The sequence below is a fragment of the Lycium ferocissimum genome, chromosome 3, assembly GCF_029784015.1.
Source record: "Lycium ferocissimum isolate CSIRO_LF1 chromosome 3, AGI_CSIRO_Lferr_CH_V1, whole genome shotgun sequence".
Taxonomy (NCBI): Eukaryota; Viridiplantae; Streptophyta; class Magnoliopsida; order Solanales; family Solanaceae; genus Lycium; species Lycium ferocissimum.
Window position 1 is genome coordinate 14,790,939 of NC_081344.1, and position 19,611 is coordinate 14,810,549.

The following is a 19,611-nucleotide window of genomic DNA, read 5'->3' on the forward strand; positions in this document are numbered from 1 at the left end:
TACCGAATTAATTTGATACGGTAATGGTATAGTATTTTTAGAAATTAAAAATCAAAATTACCATACCGAAGTTTTAAATACCGTACCATACCGTACCATGCCCACCCCTACCTGACGTTATAAAATAGTGCAAATATAACCGTTTTGCTAATGGGATTTAAAATTAAATAAATTATTTAGGTTATTTTTTAATTAAAAAAAATCAGGTGACTTTAAAAAAAAGTCTACCCATTTTTTTTGAGTAGATATATTTTTTTAAAGCCACATGATAATTTTTTTCTGATGCGTTGGGTATGGTTCGTTTAAAAAAATATCTCTGTGACTTTAAAAAAAATAAGTCTGCCCATTTTTAAAACTAACCAGATCCGACCCATCAGAAAAAAATTACTATGTGGCTTTAGAAAAGTATGTCTATTAAAAAAAAATGGGTAGACTTTTTTTTTTTAAAGTCACGTGACATTTTTTTTAACTAGAAATAACATAAATGATTTTTTTTTTAAATTCCGTCAGCGAAAAGGGTATATTTGCACCATTTTGTAATGGCAGGGGTATATTTGCATCATTTTGTAATGACAGGGTTACATATACACCATTTTTGTAACGAGGAGTATATCTACTCTAAATCGCAAAATTGAAAGTTATATTTACACCTTTGCCCATCTGGGAATGAAAAAAAGGAGAGATTTTTGTGAAAGACAAAAAGGTCCCTCCATTTAATGTATTGGCATAAAAAAATTAGGGACATTTTAGTGAAATAAAAAGTAGGTACTACCCTACAAGCAAAATTCATAATTTAGATATCTAGGCTCATTGTTCGGGAGAAAGAAATGATAAATGAAAATGTTACACATAATTAAAATAAAATGGTTGAAATAAAATCATACTACCGAAGTGTTATAGAATACAACTATACAAGAATGTACAGGGAAAGAGTTTTTCATTCCCAATGTTGTACCAAGTCCCCTTGTGTAGTCATTCCTTGTCATTGTTTATTCTCTACAAAAGTGGATATTTTATATATTGAAATAAAATCATACTACCGAAGTGTAATAGAATACAAGAATGTACAGGGGGAAAGAGTTTTTCATTCCCAATGTTTTAACAAGTCCCCTTGCGTAGTCATTCCTAGTCATTGTTTATTCTCCACAGAAGTGGATATTTTACATAAATAGCAAATTGCCATACTGTATAATCCCTCTGCCCAATTACTTTTTTGTCAACTTATACTGACAATGTACCATTACCAACTGTAAGTTAATTTTCTTTTTCTGGTACATATAAAAAGAGGAAAACTTGACGAGTTCAAAGTTTGCCATGGTCAAGTGTCAACCTCAGCTTAGTTCCCTATCTACTACTGCATGTTTAAAATGGCACTGCTATTTTCCTACTACCATTTATGCAGACATTCTCTATACATTGGTTCAGCACTCTTTAACTTCTCAATCTCTTTTGACGTTTCTGGTAAGTGGTTTAGTATTCTATTTTTGGAATTAATCTTGTTGTGAACTTATGGTAACTATGATATTAGTATTCAAGTTGATACAAAAAAGAGATAAATTACTGGTGGTTTAGAGATATTTGGAGGTACTCCTATATTATTACTAGTGGTTCAAAGAGGTAATTATGATATTCCTATTATTAACTTCATGATTGATTTACCTTTTAACGTACCTTTTTGGTTTAAAGATATTTGGTGATGGGCAGAGGTAGAAATGAGAAGGCAGTAGTATTACTGATTGTGGCTCTTTCAACATGTTTCTCAGCTTATGGACAACAAATGATCACTGATCCAAATGAAGGTATCCTGTTGTCCTGTTTATGAATAAAAAAAATTAAATATGTTGATGGAAGAAATTAATAGTTTAAAGCTTACTTAATTATATGTTTACATACTAATTAATGTACTTATTTATGAATAAAATATTTTGATGGAAGAAAAACAAAGTTTTGGCCCCAAAAAGAATATTTTGGAGCCAAATGATCATATAATTAGAAAAGAGTTCAGAACTTTCGTATGGGGAACTTGATAGTCTAAAGTAACTCACTTAATATGTTTGTTTCTGGAATATATTTTTGGAAAATATTTTAGTTTGTTCCAAAAAGAACACACAATAATAAAAAAATTAAAATAATAGTCGTAGTTATAATTAATTAGATTTTACGCGCGTAATTTTTCTATGCATTTACACAAAAGTAGACATACAATCAAAGACTTTTTTTCTACATTACAGCATTATTTGATCAGATGTATATGTGTACGTCTCTAAAGAGACCATCTCTTGGATGATAGTCGAATAAATCTTATTTTGTTTTATCTCTTTGAGTTATTTTGATTAAAGCTTCATTTATTTGCACTTATTGATGAAAAAAAACTTTAGTGGAGTAATTAATTACTGGTGTGATCCTCAGTGAAGGCACTAGAGGCGATTCATGGGAGGCTGGAAGATGGGGTGGGTTATTTGAAGAATTGGGAAAAGGAGAAAGACCCATGCACTTCTTGGCCTTTTGTACACTGCATTCAAAACCAAACTGAAGGTTTTCAGCATGTCAAAGAATTGTACGTATCCCTACGAGATTTCCTAGACTATGCCTTTCTCTTTGACGTTGATAGCATGTATGTTTGGCCAATTTTTTAGGAAAAAATAAGTGTTTTTAATAGTAGCAGAAATTATTTTTTAAAAGTTGAAAAGAATCCTCAAAAGAAACCTGCCTCGGTGTGAATTGTTTATTTGTTTGGTTTTGACTTGACGCGAAGTTTAAGAAAGTAAAGAGGACTTTTGAATTGTACAGTCTTAAACTAAAGATATATAGGATTTTCTAAAATATCCTTTAATCTTGTAGTCTTAAATATGTCATGTCGAAAGTTGAAATCAAATAGTGACCAAAAAAGGAAAGAGACATTCTTTTTTAAAACAGACTAAAAGGGAAAGTAGGACCACTAAATTGAAACGGAAGGAGTAATTTTTTGCAAGAAACACTTTTGGAATCTTGGCCAACCACAAATATTTAGTTATTTGTTCGAATATTGACAAAACTGATTTTCAAATTGATTAGCCAAACACAAATTGTTACTGTCCAAAAGTACTTTTTTCAAAAAGCAATTCTAATAAAAAACACTTTTCAATCCCGATTGGCCAAACAGTTCATGAGCAGAGGCGTATCTAGCCTACAAGTTAGGGGTTCAATTGAACCTCAAGCTTTCGATGCGGAGTCTAAATTTATATGTAAAAAATTATAAATTGCAATAAATAGTAGATATGAACCCCAACTTTAAAAAACATAATGGGTTCAATGCTAAAAGTCTTAAGATTGAACCCATAAAATATAAATCCTGAATCTGCCCCTGTTCATGAGTAACTGAGTTCATAATCTATGCTGTAGCTCACAATTTGTTTCTTTGTTTCATGTGGATATGCAGGCGTCTGATGAACTTGTCCCTATCTGGTACACTAGCTCCTGAGCTTGGCCAACTTAAACATATGGAAATTTTGTGAGTCCCTACAATTGTATAGCATCCATTTGATATTAGTTCACATTTGTCAAGTATTAATTAATTAATTAATTCCTTTATTCAGATATTTGGTGGTGACGATTTGATTTCCTTATAATTTTCCCCAGGAATTTCATGTGGAATAGCATTAGTGGCAGCATACCTAAGGAGATAGGCAGCATTACTGCTCTGAGGCTACTGTATGTTTCTCTTCAGTGCTCAATTAGTAAAGAAATTACTTCCTCAATTTCATTCTTACTAGTTTTCGGACACATACTAATTAATACAAATATTAAATAAATGTGCGATGAGTTGCATAAAAATTAGAAGTGGAAAATGAAAACTCAAATTGATGAATAGTGAGCCTACTCGACCTATATTTGTTGTCATTGCAAAGCGTAATAATCATACTAATCATTGTTATGAAATGAATTTGAAAAATAATGTTCATACGACTTAAATTATGCAATTCTTATAATATATCAAGGTTCAACTTACAGTAATTCTTTTTATATGTTAACGGCACATATTTAATTAAATGTGAATTTGAGCGATATCGGGTAGGGTTGCAAATGTTTCGCAACTTAAAATTTTTTTGTAGAAACTGTAGCCTCCTTTTTTACATCCTCGTGCATATCAAGAAATTGTTATCGAATGAAAGTAATGTTTTGTAGAAGTTGTACAGAAATTGTATCAACGTGTGTTTTCCTTAGGGTGGGTAGATCGTCAATTCACGGTGTACGTCAACAAAAAAGTAATTGTTATTTCTGATGGCGCATAATAATTGGTTAAGTATTTAAATGATGTACAAAATTAGTTGTACATGTAGCCATTGACTAATTCAAAATTATGAATCATTTCATCTGTGAATTTACCAGGAAAAAAATATAGTTAATTTACATGAAAGACCTTATTAAAAAACGGGGCATGTAGTTTGTTAGTATGAGTAATGTGAAAATAGACTGGATTGCACTAAGACTATTATGACCAAAAATATTGTAGAGGTTTTCAACCAATAATATATGTTTAAGCTTTTGGCAAAATGCATTTAAGAAAGAAGAAGAAAATGAACAATGATGTGGATTCTAGAAAATATGAAGTCCACAAAGTCCAATGTTCTGGCAGAAAGTTACATATACACATTAAATCATACAGATAACATATCAAAATCCAACAATGAAACATGAATCATCTATTAGTAAATAAAGATACACTATTTGATTCAGTATACAACGCTATAAGATAAGAATTTGAGAAAAGAAAAACAAAAAATTAACCTGTGACATAATATTGTAGAATGAGTTGCTGCAAGCGGAAAAACCATAGAATTTTTAGGAGAGGAGAGTTCTTTTACAGAAGCAAGAGAAATCTGGTACTGAGCTTATATAGAGATTGAATAATTTCATAGAATAAAACTGAGAATGTGAAAAGACTGCATACATATCCCACTACTCTGGAAGATGGAAAGAAACAAAATTGATTTGCAGCTATAAAATCACTTAATTAAGAGGTGCCTCTCCACCTTTTCTCCTTAACTGCTAACAATAAATATTGGAATATGAAAACAATTTCAATACATTGAATGTTGTAGCAAGTGAGAATGCATCCGGCCAATGTATTGATTCATTTATCATATTTCATTTTAATGAAACACTAGTTTTTGGACACGTACGTGTATTTCATGCTAATCAATACAGACGTTTTAAAACGGTATAAACAATAATAAAATAGCATATGATGAATTAAACTGATTTGAAAGGAACATAATAAATTGGTGAAATAAGTGGTTGACTTCTTAATTAATGTTTCATTAATCATTTATTGGAAATTAAATTTACTATTTAGTACAAAAATGTTATAAAAATAGTGTTTAGATGAGGGGTAATAATGTCATTCAACTTTTAATGTACATTTTGGTAATTCAACTTTACACTTAAGAGTCTTCCCACTTTTAGAATAGTATATGATATGATATGATATGATATGATATATGATAATGATTATTAGTAACTGAACGGTAAAATTGCTTTTTAGTCCCAAAAAAGTAGTGTTTAATTGCCTTCTGGGTCGAGCTCGTCGCACGAGGCTTGCCTAGGGTGGGTTATCTCTCCCGTGTGGTTTGTGAGCTGTTGCACAGGAGTTGGGTTTACCCTGTGCGCACCCGAAGGTAGCGGCTGCGGGTTCCCATGTCATCAAAAAAATAAGTAGTGTTTAATTGAATGGCAAAATGGTCACTTAACTTTTGAAGGGTAATTTCCTAATCCAACTTTCAACTATGAGGCTTCTTACTTTTAGTATATTATTATTATTATTATTATTATTATTATTATTATTATTATTATTATATGGTGATTAGTGTTAAGAGAACCCCTTTTTGTTTGATATAATGACTTGAAAATAAACAATAGTTTGGACAAACCTTTGGCCTTTTGTAAACTCATTTTCGGTTACTTTCTATTGTATTGAACGTTGTTATGAGGGGGTCGTTGTGCTAGTGAAGATTTGCTTCTAGTGATCAGAAAATTAAAATGCGAGAACATAAGATGATAGTGTTTGAGTGGACACAAAGTTTGAAATGTTAATTTAACCCGTGTATATTATGTTTTTTAATTGAAGAAATATTAAAACAATGGTTAAAAAGTTAGTTTGATAGAGAAAACGATGGAATATTATCAAACATTACACAAAGTCCCAGCATTTGAAGAGTGTCATCAATTGAACGAGGGAGTACTCTGCATTTGTGTAAAATAGGAGAGGCGCTTCTAATTCTTTGGTAGTGAAAATAGAACTTTTCAATGGCAGTCAATCTGTAGAAGGCAGACAATTGATAGTACATAGTATCTGTTTACATGTAAGGCAGATAGTGATGATACTTAGCCACTTCAGCTCCTGTCTGCATTGTAATCTTGAGAACAAAGTGATGGTTGGGAGTTGATGTTTTATTTAATGCCAGCAGTTTGTGGTGAAATATCTACAGAACTAAGTATACCAAATACTTGAAGTCATTTTTATTGAGAATGAAGCTCTCTTATGGCCATTTTCGTTGTTAGAAGTTTTATGTTAATCATGGGAAGTTACATATACATGTATTGGAATTTCACTTCTCCATATAAACTTCAATTAACATTTCCGAATCCCTGCTTCAGTTGAAGCCCTAATAAGCATATGTCTCACAGTTTACAATAAGTACTATTGCTTACAGATATTTTAGCTGAAGATATCTAATAAATAACTTGCATATATGGATTGTGCACATTCATGGGAAGCGCCGCTCCAGCTACCATTCTTCTGTTCTTGCAGGCTTTTGAGTGGAAATCAAATATCAGGTCCTTTACCAGAAGAGCTTGGTTATCTTCCCAACTTAACTAAATTTCAGTTGGACTTAAATGATATATCAGGACCAATACCAAAATCGTTTGCAAACTTGCCAAAAGTTGCGCATTTGTGAGTTCTCCACTAGAACCCAAAGATCCTCTACTGGTTTGTGGTGGTATGGATATGTTTAGTTTCTGTATTAATCATTCTTGTTCTGGATGCAGCCATATGAATAACAATTCAATAAGCGGTCAAATTCCTCCAGAGCTGTCTGCTTTACCTCGGCTTCAACACTTGTAAGAATCACTTAACCTGCAATATATAACTATTAGGAGCAAGGAACTTTTGCTCTATGAGTTTCATGTTAGGATTTACTTGGATGTGCATTATTTCAGCCTTCTGGACAATAACAACTTGTCGGGTTACCTTCCACCAGAGCTTGCACTGATGCCGAGCTTAACGATTCTGTATTACCTGTCTTTGAACTCTTTAAGTTTTTGCTGTTTCAATGTGTCTACTTTCTCAACAATTTAATGTCATCTCTGCATTAATGAACAACCCCACTCCTTCTCCCCCCACAATAACAACTTTTGCAGTCAACTTGACAACAATAACTTTGAAGGCTCTGTGGTTCCGGCTTCTTACAGCAATATGTCCAAACTCTTGAAGTTGTAAGTTACAAATCTCTTGGGTGGTTTTTGTCCCCTTTCCTGTCTGATGATATATATGCCCATTTGCACGAAGCAAGAATATAGAGTTCTAAAGTATGTTTACCATCACTCAAGGTTAAAGACCGTATTTATCCCAGACTTTGATCAGAAAACAAGTCCCCTAGTGAATAATCAGAAATAAATAGTGTCCTCGTGATGTGACCTTTGTCAGGCGGTAGAATAATAAAAGAGGATTAACAAACCGTTTTCTCCATAATCATTTACTCCCAATAGGGGTTTCACATGCCCCCTCCTTATAAGAAATGAGAAAGGCTACAGCAGTATTTTCATTTTATTGATGAAAAAAGGTAAAGCTAGAGCAGTATTATCATTCTTAGGCCTTTTTGGCATAACATGGAGTAACAATCTAAAGAAAGTGGTAAAGATTGTCAGAGGAATTATATTATCATATGAAGCTTACAATGTGGTCATGCTATGATTGTATTCACCATTCTTTAATGAATATTATGTATGTTATTTCATCAAACCTGTAGGAGTCTTAGGAACTGCAACTTGCAAGGAACAGTTCCTGACCTGAGTACAACACCAGGCCTTCTTTACCTGTAAGTATACTTCGTTGAGAAATTCCTGTTTCCGGTTAAACGACATTTTGAAGCTTATGTTCTTGTTGTTCTAACCTCTTGATAATGTTCATAAATTCTGCTTAATAATTCTTATATACCAGATGAAGTTGAACTCATCTGCCACTCAAATGTGCTGAAATATAAAGAGTTGTATTTACAACCAGTGGCAATTCATCTGATATAATTTCCCATGTCACAGAGACCTTAGCAGAAACCAACTCACGGGAAATATACCTTCCAATAAGCTGTCCGATAATATCACAACCATGTAAGTTTCTGGTTCTGTATGAAACTGCTCAGATCTTTCCTGGTTGATTCATCCATCTTTTAATCCCATTTGCATCCTCTTCTCACCTCCCCCCCCCCCCTCCCCCTCCCCCTCCCCCACTCTCTATCGTATCTGTCGGTAGGTGGCGGTAATGGACATTAGTGTGTTACACACACACTTTTATTTTTGATGTTTGAGCAACTCAGTCTTGGTATCAGACTCTCAATAATGAACTTACTACTTTGACGATGATTGCAGCATTCTGTCAGGAAACATGCTTAATGGTTCTATCCCATTGAACTTTTCTGTCCTTCCAAGTCTGCAGAAGCTGTAAGGACCTTCATTTGCTCAATCTTTGTTTCTTGATCCTGTTTCTGTTTTAAATTTCATTTCGATACTCTAATAAATGCAGTACTGACACTACCTTTCCTCAAATTATTTTTCTTGTAGGTCACTCAACAATAATAGGTTAAGTGGTTTTGTGCCCACTAACATTTGGGAGAATAAGACATTCTCCCCAGATGCAAAACTTAGATTGTAAGAGTCTCATTTGTTCATATTCCTCTTATCAGAACTTTATTTTTCATGTTTGTGTTGTCTACTGGAAACAGCCTCTCTACCCCACAAAGGTATGGCGTAAGATCTGGGTACATCTTACCCCTCCTCAGACCCCACTTGTGGGACTACATTGAGTGTTGTTGTTTGTTGTTTGTGTTGTCTACTGCCCCCACAATCTATTGGCTAGCTAAGGTTATTAACTGTAAGATACAGACAAAAGCTTTTTGTAGAGAATCAAGTCAAATTGTGTGCCTATTTCATTTCGGTAGTTATTCCGTCCACATGTAGTTTTGGTCCTTCTGGAAATACGAAGAAGGTATCATGAAAAATGAAGTACAGACAAGGAATTATGCATCCATTGGCAACAAGGGTTTTCTATCTGTATACAGTTAAATATAACAAGGTGTCTAGTGTTCCGTTTTGTTAGAGGTAATATAGCATGTATTCTTTCCTCTTACTAAACCATGCCATGTCTGACTAGAAAGACCCCTCAAATGTTAATATATTAGGTTGACAGGCTGATCCAGTTGATCTCCTTTGTGCAGGAACCTTCAACGTAATTTACTCTCAGATATTTCGGGGATTCTTGACCCTCCTCCAAATGTTGATTTAATGTAAGACCTTATTTCTGATAGTCTTGTAAATACATATTCCCTCCGGATAAAAAAAAGAGTCCACTTAGCCATTTACACACCCCTTAAGAAAATACTAACTCTTAGACAAAAATAGGTAATTTGACTAAACTACCCCTAATTAAATAGGCATTGAAATTTGATTATAAAACACTTAATAGGGGCAAATATGATAAAATAAGGTTAATTCTTTCTTGATTTGCTAAGTGGACTCTTTTTTTAATCCAAAAAAAAAAAAAAAAGACTAAGTGGACTCTTTTTTTTTATCCGGAGGGAGTATAACATATTTGTGTACTTACTTTCGGTTTTCAGCTTTTACAATTATATGAGGCAAATCAAGCTCCCTAATTCAATTTGTATTTAACTTTCATGGTCCTGTTTTCTAGAAGCTTTAAATTCTGAAGCAATTCTGTGGAATCTTTAGTTTCTATTTCTGTGATTAAACAGAGAACTAACGTGAAGAACTCTCAGGCAGACTTGCTATAGAGTTTCCCCATGACAACATTTGTGTTAATTATAGCGAACTTATAGATATTAGCATTACACTAGCTATAAAATTTCTGTAAGACTACAAGTTTAGAAACGAGCGACGACAGGCTAGGGCTGTCGGTTTATTGTTACAGAAGTTCTCATAAGGAAAACTTCTCCTTACTATATAAGGGATGTGCAAATCCCTTCTGGACTAAAAGCTAGTCTTATTTTTTTTTTGGGTTATGATAACCTTCATAACGTTCATCTTATACTTTTAACATTCATCTGAAACATACTCTAAGCTCAGTATGGAATTACCCATTAGGGTGAAACTCCAAAGTTGCAAGGTAGTCAAAGATTGTTATAGTGTGCATAACGGTGCCTTGGTTTGCTTTTTTTCCTGCTAAACTTATTCCATTGGTATAGTGTCGTACTTCGAGTATTTAGTTGACGGAGATAGAGTAGTGAACCAACACAGTTTCAGTTCCTTTTACTTTCTGTAGTAGTTTCAAAACTTTATTTCCGTGCTAGAAAATTGGGTGTTTTTCTGCAGGCAGTCCACTTTAATTAGAAACTCAAAGACAACGTGGTCAAGTTTATGTATCTATAGTAATTTCTATATGCCATTGCAATATGGGTCTGGTTGTGAAACAGTGCAAGGAATTGGAGAGAATAACTTGTGTATTATTCAATAGGTAAACATGTATAAATACAATAGTGTTAGGAGCTAACTAAGGGAAGAAATAAATTAGACATCCTAAATATCTGCTACCTATCTATGACAGTGTACAATACTAGGAAAGAATATATACATTCTGTAGCACACATGTTATTGAAACTGGGAGAATTCCTTTTCATGGGCTAATATGTTAGAGTTTAGTTACTTCTTTTAATCTGAAACCTTCATTATTGAAAGCCTCTCTCGTCGTTGATCCCTGTTAGACATAAGTAGTATGCCATACTTAAGGCATGAGTGCTCTCTTTAACAGGTTACATAATGAAGAATTAACAAGTTCTTAATTTTGATGGAGGTCATGCGCCAGCAATACCTTCCAAGCGTAGTATACATTTGCTTTTATAATATAATTCTAAAAACAGTTTCTCAACTTCTATCTCGGTTAAATATGTTCTGGCTTCATGCTAACTTTATGCATGTTTGGAGTAGGGGCGAATCCAAGTATAAAAAATGGGTCACGTGAATACATGGTCACCCAACTAAACTCGGTATATTATGTATATAATCCGTAAAATATATCAACTATTAACTGAAGGAACACATGCTCTAACTAGACTGAATGGAGCACTAGCTAAGTGCTACCTTTATTCCCTTAAGGTTGTGAGATCGACCCCTACTAAATGCAATTTTGCGTCTTTTAAAAAAAAAAAAAAAAAATTCTAAGGTGAACTCATCCTCTTGAAATCCTGGATTCACCTCTGGTTTGGGGTGCAACTGTGTGTGTGCCATATTTACTGAATGCACAATCATAATAATGAGTTGGGGTTAACCCATTTACTGATATTTTAACGTGCAGATATTTTCAATGGCAATGCACTTAATTTCTTAGCACTCCTTGATATTTCTAATTAAGCATTCATCAAATATGACGCTTTATAACAACTTTCAGGCTATACGGGAATCCTGTTTGTGGAAATGCAAATGAGCATCAGATCATCAAATTTTGTAAATCAAAAGATGGGGATGAAGAGTACGGAGGCTTGAACAATTCCAGACCAAGTTGTGCAGCCCAGCAGCCTTGCAACAATAATTTCGAACATGTCCCAGCATTAACGGATGGCTGCTTTTGTGCAGAACCTTTTGGAGTTGGTTTGCGTTTAAGAAGCCCTAGCATTTCAGACTTTCCACCACATTATAGTGACTTTGAACAGTGGATAATAAAAAGTGTTGAATTGGATCATCATCAAATACACATTGATTCGGTTGCATGGCAACGCGGTCCTAGGCTTAGGTTGTTTTTAAAATTCTTCCCTCCACGTACAAATGATTCTAGAACCAATGATTTTGACAGATTTAATGACAGTGAGATAGTACGGATTGCAAACAAATTTGCCACCTTTAATCTTACTGGAAGTGATATATTTGGCCCATATGACCTGCTCAATTTCACTGCCATGGGATATAGTTCTGGTATGTCTCAAAACCCATTGCGTTTTTGCATCAGTAGGATATAATATGTAATGTTACTGACATATCAGATTCATGAAATTGTGGACAGCCTCAGTTGTAGTTGTGTAATCATTTCCTGAGGAGTTTAGAGTAAACCAATGTGAATCTCGTTTGTTTTTTTACAACTGAGGTCATGAATGGAGAGAGACAAACACAATTTTTTTAGTTCAAGTTTCTCTACAACTACTGATTCTTGAATATAATTATTATGATCGTTATCAAATTTTACAAAGATGATTCTTGAATATAATTGTTATGATTCTTATTAATTTCTTTTATCTTTTTCTGGTCACGCTCTGGTAAAAACTATCTTTCCCATTGCGCTCCTTTTCGTTTCTGAAAATGTCTGTTTATATCAGCTATCTTGTGATATAGAGCATAGTTTCTTCTTGTTGTCATTGAGTATGCAAGTATGCAGATTCAATGGAATGGTTTAGAGACCATGCAAGTTTTGACACTTAACATCCTCATAGACATGCTAACCTGATACAGATGCTAGTGATCTCTTAGATATTCAATAGGATCAAGGGACTGAATTGACTACATTACTATAAGTGCTTAATTAATTAAAATCTTAGGTAAACCATATGGTACGTTCAAAATATGTTAACAGCCCCATTCATAAACTCAACATGAATTGCCTACTTTTCTTTTGGTTTTGGTGTAAAGAAGAATTTGTTAATGACTCATAATCTATGTTAGGCATTATAGAATCTTTGTAAGAAGAACAAGAATTTACTATTTTTTTTGTTTTTTTGTTTTTTTGGTAACCTGTAAAGATGGATCATAGTTCAGCCTTGAATATTATAACATTGTTACCTTTCTCAAAAATAAAAATAAAATGTTACTATCATATAAGAGAGCCAATAACTTGCTCTGTTCATGTCCTTCTTCCTTCTTTCTCAAGATTAAATTACGAATGCTTTTCTTCTTGCAGTCCTTTTTCCCCCGTTAGGGGGAGGGAAAAGCAGAATAAGCAGCGGCGCCTTGGTTGGAATTGTCTTTGGGTCCATATGTGCTGCAGCTGTGCTACTTATGGCCATAATATTTGTGTTGCGTAAATTGCGTCGGAGGTCCAATGTTTCCAAAGATCAAACATGTGAGTTAATCTTCTTTCCTCAGCTGTGGGGAGTTTCTTCTCCATTTCTTTCACTCGCCCCATTAGGACCTGCTGGTTATGTAGTCTATAGGTTTACTTTTCTTGGATATTCTGATGAATCACCAAAAAAGAACGTGAAACCACATTCTTTGAGTGCTTCATACATATATGGCAAGCTTCACACCTGATAAGTTCCAATGCTCAGCTCCTGAAGAACAAAAAGATGACAAAAAGCATAGAATCTCATCTTCCTTACTGTAATTTTCTTGTTTGGATTCTCTATTTAACCACGAAATAACACAGAATTGCCAGTATTGAGTAGTGACCATCTTTTTCTATGTGGAAAATTAACTTTCTTAGTACATTTATTTGTAATTTAGCTAGTATGGTGCTTTACTTCCTTACTTTCACAGAGTTTTACAGTTTTATGGAAAATTGTACATATTTAGAGTAAGCTCTCCACCATTGCTCCATCACCCCTATAACAAAAGTACAAAAGAAAGAAATAGAAAGTGTGTGCTTCGCATGTACATCTAAGTAATACCGTTGTTGTATTGCTTCTGTTATTAGTACATTAAATAGACTATTACTTTTGTTCTTTTCTTAGTCATGGTTCATTGATATTCTTAAAGTGAACAAAGTTATCTAAAGCCAACTACTGTATTAAGGGTTCATTTGCAGATTTTAAGTCTTCATTCTTTTTATGTCATGCTAAAGTATTTAATGAATATCTAAAGTAATTAAATCTTCTGTGGCATTGATGTCTTTCTTGCTTAAACAAACCTACCCAAGACCACATGGAACTCATAGCGATATTCCTTTCATTTCTTTTGTAGTAGCAAAATTTCCAATGAGAATAGAAGGTGTTAAGGCATTGGGTTTTAAGGAATTAGAGGCAGCAACTAACAGTTTTAGCAGTACTGCTGAAATTGGCCAAGGAGGCTATGGAAAGGTCTACAAAGGGATGTTGTCAGAGGGCACAATAGTGGCAATAAAACGTGCAAAGCAAGGCTCATTACAGGGGGAAAAGGAGTTCTATACTGAGATAGAATTTCTGTCACGTTTGCATCATCGAAATCTGGTTTCTTTGCTGGGATACTGTAATGAAGGAAGTGAACAAGTAAGAATCTCCAAACTGGAAAAGTAATACACTATGTACGTATGTAAAAATAATACACTATGTATGTATGTTATATATATATATATATATATATATATATATATATATATATATATATATGCAGTGATCGTCTCAGCCACTTGTTGAATTCTGATTGCCCAGTTCTGGTTGAACACCTAGGTCAAAATTGAAAACTTTTGTTCACATCCTTGATCAATTCGGATCTCACTCCCGATGTGCAGAAGCAATCAAGCATAATGTCTATCACCTTCTGCAACTTAGAGAAATCCATTTGGTATCAATCCAGATAAATGAAATGATAAGTATCACACAAATGATAGTTAAATTGCAGCATAGACTTAGCTGATTCTTCTCTTAAATTAAAGTAAACTCAAGCACAAGTCATTTGAGATATTATTTTCGTCATACATCTTTTCTTTGTCACCAATTTTTATCACAAGTGATTCAATTTGTGAGAAAATCCAGTCTACAATACTTAGAATACTAAATATTAAGTTCAACCAACATTCCCATCTATGAGCAGCTCATCATTTGCAATTACATCCCTCTTATACTTGCATAGTCTGGTCGCACTAGTGAAATGCATGTGTTCTGAAAAAGTGATCAAATCAAAAAACAGATGGAACGATAAGAATGGATATTATGCTTTGTGGTTTTTTATTCTACTTTAGTAATAGTTGGTTACTTGTGCATGCAGATGTTGGTGTATGAGTTCATGCCAAATGGTTCCTTACATGATCTTCTCTCTGGTATGTGATGTATCCTTCCCTTGCCTATGGTGTCTTTTGACTTCCATCGTTAGAATCAAGCTCATCTATTCCCCTCTTTTCACTTTTTTTTTCCTGGTGTTTTATTTCTTTTCCGGAAAAAGGGGGTGAAAGATATGTTCCTCTAGTAAAAAATGCTTGCATAGATGAAAGTAAATCTAATCGCTCAGATAGAGCGTTTTTCTGAAGTTGTTACTTCATTTAAACTCTGATGGTCACTGTTATTTTCTACTTTCTTCACACGTGTGGAAATCTACAAGTTTATCATGTGAAAATTTATATTCTTTGTAAATTCCAATATGAATAATTAGAACAGGTATCTCCAAAATAAGATTTATTAAATATTTTACTTACTGTTACAGCTAGATATGGGGAACCACTGGGTCTTGGAGCTAGGCTATACATTGCTTTAGGTGCTGCCAGGGGCATCCTCTACCTCCATACTGAAGCGGATCCTCCAATAATTCATCGTGATATCAAGGCAAATAACATACTGTTAGACTCTAAGTTCACCGCAAAAGTCTCTGATTTTGGAATCTCAAGGCTTGCACCATTACCTGATGCTGAAACGAGTGGAGGTGTAACCACTGTTGTGAAAGGAACCCCTGTAAGGCTTTACTCTTCTTATATGTTGAAGCCCGCAATAGAAAAGCTAGATGTTCTTTAAAATCAATGATAAAATGACCGAGAAGATACTACTAGAGACATAAGTTTTTCTCACCGACATTCAGTGGGAAATTTGTGCTATGAAACATGATTTTCCCATTTTTCCGCGTGAAAACACTACTTTTTAGATATTTCCCACCGTCATTCTATGGGAATAGCCACTGAACATTTTTCAGTGGGGAAATAGTGATTATTTAGTAGTGAGACATTTTTCTAATTAAATGGTATAAATCTCCTATCAATAAATTATTAACAGTGTAATAAACTCATCTTTGTAAGCACTTCAATAATGGATGCCTGACATGATTCCTCCTTAGAAAATTACTGTGCTGTATGTCAACATCTGATTCCATGTTTCCTAAAATCTGGCGATTAAATCTTAGTGGTTCCTAATACAAATATTTGTCATGGTTAAGACTTGCTGTATACATATATACATGCACACACACTCCGGAGGATAGTAACTTTGAATCTTGACTCCAGTTGAATGCTTTATGGAATGAAAGCCATAGGTTTGAGAGGGAAAATATTGAAATTGTGAAACCGTTTGCGGACTCAGAATGTCATGCCTCCTTAATTTTAGAGTAAAAAATCAGTCACTGTTATTTTGGGATTAACAATGAGAAAATTATGATTTTCAGATATCTACCTGTTTACGCCTAACTAATCAAGTTTGATTCCATTGTCGAGTTACTCTAATGAATCTAATATATAGAAAAAGGTATATGCTGGAGTGAATCTTGTCCGAAATCTCTCTCTCGCTCACTTGCTTGGTTGCTCTTGCCTTCTCGCCTTCCTCTTTTTCTCGACTTCATTGTCTGAAGTTTGATCATGAATACACATACTATGATCGTCTAGTATTTCAATATTGTTTTTTACCTTATCAATTATTTTTCTCTCTGATTTTCAAGATTGCTGACAGTTGCCAAATTTTCACACTCATCTAGGGCTACCTTGATCCTGAGTATGTCTTGAATCACAAGTTGACAGAGAAAAGTGATGTATATAGCCTCGGTGTCGTATTTCTGGAGCTTTTAACAGGGATGCGACCTATATCTCATGGAAGGAACATCGTCCGAGAGGTACTTGATGTCCCCACTCAATTTATCTTAGCATTTCGCTTTGTTCGTGAAGATGGAAATCTTTAATGGTACATTAGGTAGCTCTTCTATCTTCAGTGTCTGATAATGGATCTAAACTAAAGAAATAGAGATCATTTGCCTTTGTGAGTTCCAACCAATTCTTTATTGCTTTAATAAGAACCTCAATAAATTCAGATGTGATCTGTTTTATAAAATTGAGATACAGCATCTGAATCAGTATAACTGCTGGCGCCCTTACCCTAGTTAATGACCATTTGAGTGTGAACTTTCTCATACTTTGTTTAGCATGAAAGTATTTTACCATATCCAGTCGTCTCAGTAATGAAGTAGACAGCTGTTATGCCCCAAACTAATCTCGTACCGTCGAATGTTTAGGACGAGTTCCCAAAGTTGGATGCTTTGACATAAAATGTTATGATAGCTAGAAATTGAGATCAGCATTAATAACATGCCCTGAGTCTTAATTTTATACTGTAAGGTTTGACCTAGATGAATATGTGAGGTCCTCAATGTTTAAGCTGATCCATAACTAGTACTCGCCATCCTAGAAGACGAGAAAGGTAGAGGACCAGGGTGCAAGATCAACACATCTATTTTTCGATGTGAATCAGACATTGATTTCTTATCTCGTGGAGTTAAAGCTCAAGTCTATAGAAGTTCAGGAAAAACTATATTAAAAAAGAAAACTTTAGGACTCTCCAAAATAGTTAAAAGTGTCATTCTATTTGGAAGAGAGTAAGAAAAGTTACTTTTGTACTAATGACAGGTGAATGCAGCATGCCAATCAGGGATGATGTCTTCTATAATTGACAGGAGTATAGGTCCATATTCCCTAGATTGTGTCAAGAAATTCGTGGATTTGGCCCTCAGGTGTTCACTGGAGGAACAAAAGGATAGACCTTTAATGCTGGAAGTGGTGAGAGAGTTAGAGAACATAACTTACATGCTTCCAGCTGCATTCGACAATAATATTGCACCCGATTTAGATGTTTCCACATCTGGAATGTCATCCTCATCACCAACTTCAGCTTATTCCAGACACACCACCTACACGACTATGGAAGGAATTGAGCTTGTGAGCGGTGTCATTCCCTCCGTCAGGCCTCGTTGATGCATTTAAGGACTTGATATATACCCTTCATTTACCAACATGCTAATAGTAAGATTCTGAAGTATTGAAAGTTCAGTATTAAGTCTGAGGTATGTAACTATATAAGCAAGTTGAATCAACTCTGAAAGCATAAAAGACTTGTATATAATCATGATGTTGTTGTTGTTCCATTAGATATCACTCTGGTTTATAACCATAATAAGTGACTGAGTTTAAGTAACATACACCGTCAGTGTAAACAATTTTTACATTATCAGGTCATCTTTACCTATTGTCAACTGGTTATGTTATTACTACTTCCTTTATCTTGAGTTTATGTTACTACTTTCTGTTTGTATTATTCACTTTTGTTTTTGCTTCATAATCCGTATATTGGCGGTTTGTGTGCTATTATAGTCTCCTATTAAGGCTAGTTTTGTGTCTTGTACTATACAATAAAATGACCTTTTTCTAAAATGCGAAAGAAAAAGCTTCCTATAGCTTTTGAAATTAAGTTAATCTCATTCCTTTTTATTATTATCTGTGGTGTTTTCTTCATTATATTAAGGATCTGAAAGCCAATAAAAACAGTACTACTAATTTGCACAACTTACTATTTCTATATATCGATAACTCGACATACTTTTAAATATTCTTTTGGTAATCTTTATCCATTTTATCGTGGTAGGAGAATGAGAAAATGTATTTAACTAATATCTCATCTACTTATCATTTTTCTTAATATTATATGAGTATCAACTGATAAGTATCTCATATGTGTTGTGCAAGGTCTTCTGAGAGAGTTGATAAGGGTTAGGAGGGTCATCTACCTATATTACCTTAAGATTTTAAAGTTAATTCAATACTCAGATTCCTCCAAACACAAATATAACCAGACTAAGAATTCATTATGTTACAAGATCATACATTTTTATTTATTTAGTTATATCTTCAACGTGCCTCCCCTCACATTTTTTTATAGGCTAATTAATCTCACTTTTTTTTTATAGGCTAATTAATCACCTAATTATTGTAATAATTTCAGCTAAAACTAATCGAAAATAGTAAATTTTTATTTATCTAAGGGATAATTTCAGAGACCTTCTATCACGTTTCGCTCTATCACACTGACCTCCCTTGTGGTTTATGATACTACGCTTACCTCCCTTATTTAAATATTTTTGTAACGATTCTTTTTACCTATTTTCATTAATATGAAAGAAGTCTAACTTGACTAATTTATCCTTAGTAATATACTCTTATGTTTAATTAATTTAATTTATGAAACTTCAATTAATTTTACTACATTTTAGTCTTAGAAAACTTAACTGCATTCACCTAGGATTTTGATTGTCCAGTTATAAACAACTTTATAATAGAACGCTGCTTTGCTTCTAATTAAGAATTTAAAAATCCTATTGTTGTTTAATTCCCTTAGTGGCCTATTTGTTGTCGTTCAATCATTGAAGTGCTCAATAATTGATGAGAAGACTAGGTAGTGCCTTCAAAAGAAATTCTAAGAATAAGATCTC

At 33.8% G+C, this 19,611-nt stretch overlaps 1 protein-coding gene across 5 annotated transcripts; it reads left to right on the top strand.

The window, feature by feature from the left end:
• Positions 1 to 1,330: 1,330 nt before the first annotated feature.
• LOC132049825 (probable LRR receptor-like serine/threonine-protein kinase At1g06840) lies at positions 1,331 to 18,405 on the top strand. Of its 5 annotated transcripts, none has more exons than XM_059440770.1 (21): positions 1,331 to 1,461; positions 1,687 to 1,799; positions 2,410 to 2,557; positions 3,419 to 3,490; positions 3,619 to 3,690; positions 6,791 to 6,934; positions 7,030 to 7,101; positions 7,201 to 7,272; positions 7,402 to 7,476; positions 8,010 to 8,078; positions 8,299 to 8,367; positions 8,626 to 8,697; positions 8,818 to 8,904; positions 9,471 to 9,539; positions 11,654 to 12,174; positions 13,151 to 13,312; positions 14,149 to 14,432; positions 15,151 to 15,202; positions 15,583 to 15,827; positions 16,834 to 16,968; positions 17,756 to 18,405. In XM_059440770.1, exons 2-21 carry the CDS (start codon positions 1,697 to 1,699, stop codon positions 18,098 to 18,100), a joined length of 2,868 nt encoding a protein of 955 aa, XP_059296753.1. In that variant the 5' UTR covers positions 1,331 to 1,461; positions 1,687 to 1,696; the 3' UTR covers positions 18,101 to 18,405. The 5 variants fall into 5 exon arrangements, with proteins under 5 accessions (XP_059296753.1, XP_059296752.1, XP_059296756.1 ...); XM_059440769.1 differs by having other exon boundaries at positions 1,764 to 1,799; XM_059440773.1 differs by having other exon boundaries at positions 1,764 to 1,799; positions 2,415 to 2,557.
• The last annotated feature ends 1,206 nt before the right edge of the window (positions 18,406 to 19,611 follow it).

Bases quoted from the DNA above. Each gene is read 5' to 3' on its own strand.
- LOC132049825 (XM_059440769.1), top strand. From the start codon at position 1,359: ATGTTTAAAATGGCACTGCTATTTTCCTACTACCATTTATGCAGACAT. The intron at 8,368-8,625 runs GTAAGTTTCTGG...CGATGATTGCAG, and splicing joins TCCGATAATATCACAACCAT to CATTCTGTCAGGAAACATGC. The intron at 12,175-13,150 runs GTATGTCTCAAA...TTCTTCTTGCAG, and splicing joins TGCCATGGGATATAGTTCTG to TCCTTTTTCCCCCGTTAGGG.